General features: G+C 51.2%; 1 protein-coding gene across 1 annotated transcript in view; it reads right to left on the bottom strand.

Moving 5' to 3' along the window:
• Positions 1–114: 114 nt before the first annotated feature.
• Positions 115–4,979, bottom strand: part of LOC102368146 (prolyl 3-hydroxylase 2-like) — a 104,427-nt gene continuing 99,562 nt past the window's right edge. The window contains exons 6-9 of the mRNA XM_006030150.2: positions 3,856–3,998; positions 1,702–1,791; positions 1,015–1,055; positions 115–311 (exon numbers count right to left, since the gene is read on the bottom strand). Of these exons, the coding sequence (XP_006030212.2) occupies positions 203–311; positions 1,015–1,055; positions 1,702–1,791; positions 3,856–3,998 (383 nt within the window). The 3' untranslated portion in view covers positions 115–202. The remainder of the gene's footprint in view (positions 312–1,014; positions 1,056–1,701; positions 1,792–3,855; positions 3,999–4,979) is intronic.

Genomic DNA, 4,979 nt, shown 5'->3' with positions numbered 1-4,979 from the left:
CACAGCCACATATTAAGCTAACAAGCACGCCCGAAGCTAGGAGAGGGACTCAGCATGCACCTAGCACTGCTTGAGGGTGGATCTATCCATCCCCTCCTGTCTGGCCAGGCCAGAGGAAGGGGGCAGTGGGTCGGCTGTGCTTCCTCCTGGGGTGTTTCAGACCTGCCTTGCAGACCGGCGGGGAGCTCTGCGACTCCTGGATTCAGGCAAACTCACCCTCCCGTAGCTCTCGTTCCATCTTGGGAGCCGGCTTCTTGCTCATCACCAGCCTGGGACCCTCGTCCGGCTCGCTGCTGACGCCGGAGGGGACGCTGCACGACAAAAGGGAAGCTGGTGAGTTCCCTGCGGGTCTCAGGGGACTCTACCCTGGGGATGGGACCAAGTGCTCAGGGAAAGGTCTGCACTTCACCCATTAGGTGCAAGGTGAAGAGACACCGCTGTCCTAGCACAGCCCAGACTGTATCATTTTAACCCTTTGAAAGGTACGGGGTGTTGCCAATGCATCAAAGGGGCTGCAGTACTGTCCACCAAGATAGCCTGAGAGCGATACCGCTCTTGGGGCTATGAGCACCTCAGATTTTACCTCTGCCTGTCCCATGAGCCTCCAAGATGTACCCAGGTGCTGCAAGGGTGAGCAGCTGGAGGCTGCGGGGCCTTGCAATGAGAGGCAAGCATCCTCTGATGGGAAATGTTAGGGAAGCGGCTTGGGGAAGGGGGTCAGGGACTTGGCTCTTTGCACAGATTTGGGTCCCCCCATCTGTGAAACATGTGCACAGGCATCCCTCCCAGATGAGGGTGTGCTGATGTTAGCGAGGAGCTCGGGGATGAGACCATAAAAAATCGCACCGGCATGTAGTGCCTGCAATGGGGTGGTGGAGATCAGCGGGGCAGAGGCAGCATCTCCCTTGAAAGCAGACAGACCTGGTCTGAGCCCCCTGCAGTCCCCGCTGCAGGACACCATCCTCATGCACCCAAAAGCTCATAAAACAAGGTGGGGAGGGGTGTGCGGCTCACCTGTGCTCATCCTGCCGGGCCCCGTACCGGTTCCAGTAGTTCTGCAACAAGAGGGAGAGGCTGGGTTTTGGAGGGAAGGAGCAGAGCAGATGGAGGAGCTCATTTCAGTGGAAGAAATGAGCGGTTTGGGTTTCTCTGGCTCCTGGGAACATATGGGGATGCCCCATCCTAGTGTGCAGGCTGTCCTTTGATTGCAAGGTTAGCTCTTGCTTGCACATGCTCATTCACACACACGCGCACACTTTCCTCCACCCAAGCAGGCTGAAGCAGGGGTCCTGTTGCTTGAGTTTCCATTTTTGGATCCATGGGGATGAAACGCATTAGGTTCGGGGTCCAGACTCATCTCAGACCACAGGCCAAGGCTGCCTGGCTGGGAACCAGAGCAAACCCAGGGTAATCAGAGGTGGGTGCTTCCCCCCAAAAATGCATCCCAATTCCCCACTCTGTCACTTAGCCTCTTCCTGCCTCAGCTCCCCATCTCCAGCCTGCAGCAAACAGGGGCTGTGCAGTGAAGACACACTCATCAGCACCTGCCATGCCCATAAAGACACCTTGATTTAAGCTGGGATTGCTCATTTAAGACCCCCTGCTCCCGCCTGCATGTGCCTGGCCTCGGTGATGGGAACAGGAGACCTGAATGACACCACAGGTGACAAGCACTCATGGTAAGGGGGTCCCTGCTGTTACCGGCTCCGTGTAGAGGAATCCCAGGCCCGCTGCACCCATCTTTAGCAGGTGAGACTCCAGCCTGTAACGTCTCAGAAATGTTGCAGCCTCCTTAAAGGATAAAGAAGAGAAGGCAATCACAGGTGTAAGAGGGCCCAAGCAATGCACCTTTCCCTCAAAAAAAATCCTTCTCAAACAGGGTTGTGGGTTTTAAGCTGATTTCCACGCTGGGATGGAGGCAGGGGGATGCTATAATAGCTCCCTGGGGCTGGCTCCGTGCTGAACATGCAGGAAAAGCAGATTTCATCCATCACCCACTCTCTCCTTGCAAATAAAGCCTTCCTCCTCTCAGCTCCTGCCGAACTGGCAGCAGCTTTTGGCTCTGCCAATGCAGCAGCAGGTGTGACAAGGAAGGAGGGAGTGATGCTGAAGAGGAGACTCTTCGCCTGCTCCATGGGGCCAGCCTTCAGCCTGGAAAAATCCTATTTTGCTTCATTCTGCCTTCCCAGAACAAGGTGTGCGCCTTACTTGGGGGTGTACGGTATGCAGGGTAATACGGTAATTTTGCTCATGCCAACACTCCTTGTATTTTTCCATGCAGTGCGCCAGGGTCTTCAGAGAGGAAGAACCGTCCTGTGCTTGCCAGGGATCAGAGCCCTGCTCTGCTCATGCCCCTGGGCAGACCCAGGCTGATCCTTGGAGTCGGATGCCTCTTGGGTCCCCGCTACCTGGGTTATTTCCGTCCATTACTAATGACTGTCTAATGCAAAATGCATGATCCGTCCTGGCGGCAGGGACCAGAACCGAGGATGCAGTTGCCTAAGTGAGGATCCTGAGCACTGCAAGACAGCCGGGCTCCCTCCTGCTTGCTTTCTCTGAGCCGTGGAGGATCAGCCCCATCCAAACCAGCTCAGACAAACCACAGTCTAAACTCTACATATCTAAACTCTCATCTCAAACTACGTCTTATCTAAACTCTACATATCTAAACTCTCATCTCAAACTACATGTCTTATCTAAACTCTACATATCTAAACTCTCATCTCAAACTACGTCTTATTTAAACTCTACATAATCTAAACTCTACATACAAACTCTAAACCCACAGGTAAGGCAACCATAAAAGATAAAATCATAAAAGAAAAACGATCCTCAACTGCAAGGGGATATAAAATCATACAATCATAGAAATGTGGGTGGAAGGGACCTCAGGAGGTCATATCTAGTCCAAAAGCTTACTCCAAGCAGGGCCAGCCCCAACTACATCATGCCAGACAAGGCTTTGTCTAGCCAGGTCTTAAACACCTCCAAGGATGGAGACTGCACCACCTCTCTGGGGAACCTGTTGCAGTATTTTACTATCCTCCTCGTGAGAAAGTTTTTCCTAACATCCAACCTCAACTTCCCTTGCTGCAGCTTGAGCCCATTGCTCCTTCTGTCGTCTGCCCCCACTGAGACCAGTCTGGTTCCATTGATCATCACTGATTGCTGCTGCTGCTGTTGAAACTACATCTAAACTTGCTCCATTTTAGAACAGAAACTTTTTTTCCTGAATCCTGGATTTCCCCAGGAAAAGGAGAGCCCAGGCCGTCCCCGGTGCTGCGACATGGAGTGGGTGCAGCCCCATGAGGACATGATTTCTCATGTCGGCAGAATGGGAAAGGCAGTCCCTGAAGCACAAATAAAAATGACTCAGGCCAGAAGGAGGTCTGTTTCCATGCTGATCAAACAACAGCTGTTGGCTCATCTCAACAGCTGGGGCAAGGCTGTTCCCACCACCCGGACTTTGTCCAGTCTTGCCCTAAATGACTCAGGAGCAAGGCTGACCTCAGTCGCTTCCCTCGGGGAAATATTTTACAACATTACTCCTACATCTCTCCCCTCCCAAGCAGCATCCTGCAAACCCACGGGCATATCACATCATCGCTTCTGCCAGGGCTGGTTATATTTTACCCCCATTACACAGACTGAAAAAAAGAGGCCTGCGCTCAGCTTTGCCAGTGAGTCTGGATTTAGGTTGGTGTGAATACCACCCGCCCCTTCGCCCTCTTGCCCTTTCCTCTGCACGGATGCAGCACAAAATCACTCGGCTGCTGCACTAATTAAGCAACTTCCAAATGATGCTCCAGCAAGGCGCTGTGCCACTGGGGATCCTCTCGCTGCATTGATCCTCACCTCCCTGGGGACGATGGTCTCTGGGTCCACCTTGTCTTCCAAGAGGCTCTCATAATAGACTGCATTTTCCAAGACGTCCTGGTCGTCCGGGTGGAAGAGCAGGTAGGATTTTGCACACTCAAGGGCTTTGGTGTGCTCATCAACTGCGGAGGAGGACAGCAGGGGGTTAGGGGAGGAAGAAGAGGCTTCATGGCCTTATTGAACTAAGAGATTTCATCAATGCTACCGGACTCAAGTGTGAAAGGAGGATGGCAGGAGCTCTTCCCCGTGGCCTTGCTTTCATGTCTTGGCTTGTCTTGGTATGTAGAGGGCCCAGAGGACTGATGCTACCGTCATGCGGCAAGTTAAGGACAGAGTTGGGGAGTGGGGAAGAATATCGAGGGGCATTTAAAAGGGGATCTCCTTGGTGAACATGAGACATGAGCCAGGTCTCAGTGTGATTTATACCTCTCGGACAGGTCTGACAGCTTGGCTTCTCCCCCTTCCCTGGGCTTGTGGGCACAAGCACGTGTAGGACCCTGCAATTCATCTGTTTTTTTCGTAGCAGAACCTGGTCTTTATCCCACGTGCTGTTTAATTAGAGACACGTGATCAAACCACTACTCTGATGGTGCTGCCAACTTGGGGGATTGTACTGGAGCCTTGCATTAATTAGCCTTCCTATCTTCAAGTCCCAGCTCCTGGATGCATGTGATCACAGAAACGCCCATCTTTTAAAAAAAAATTTGATCATAATTTTAAAACTTCCAATATTTATTTATTTAAATTTACATTCCTTAAACATTATATATATATATATATATATATATATATATATATATATTTAAAATCTGTTTTCTAGCACCTTTGGTTGCTGGAATAATAATAATAAAGTGATCCTCAAAGCCTGATCCTGGAAGGCAGAGGAAAAGAATCAAATCCCATGATTGATTCATTAATAAATCTCATGATTTTTAAGCCAGCCCTGTGCATTTTGGAGACCAAGAGGTGGGTTAGAGCTAGCAAGTGCTTTTCTGTAAAGCAGCATTCATGCTGAAGTCCAAATCTACTAGGAGAGGAAGCGATGCAGGGCTCCTCTGCTGTCCATGTCTAGCAACCCCCTTTGCTTTCTGGCCCGCACGTAC

Source organism: Alligator sinensis, unplaced genomic scaffold, assembly GCF_000455745.1.
Source record: "Alligator sinensis unplaced genomic scaffold, ASM45574v1 scaffold697_1, whole genome shotgun sequence".
Lineage (NCBI taxonomy): Eukaryota > Metazoa > Chordata > Crocodylia > Alligatoridae > Alligator > Alligator sinensis.
This window is presented reverse-complemented; position numbering and strand designations above follow the sequence as displayed.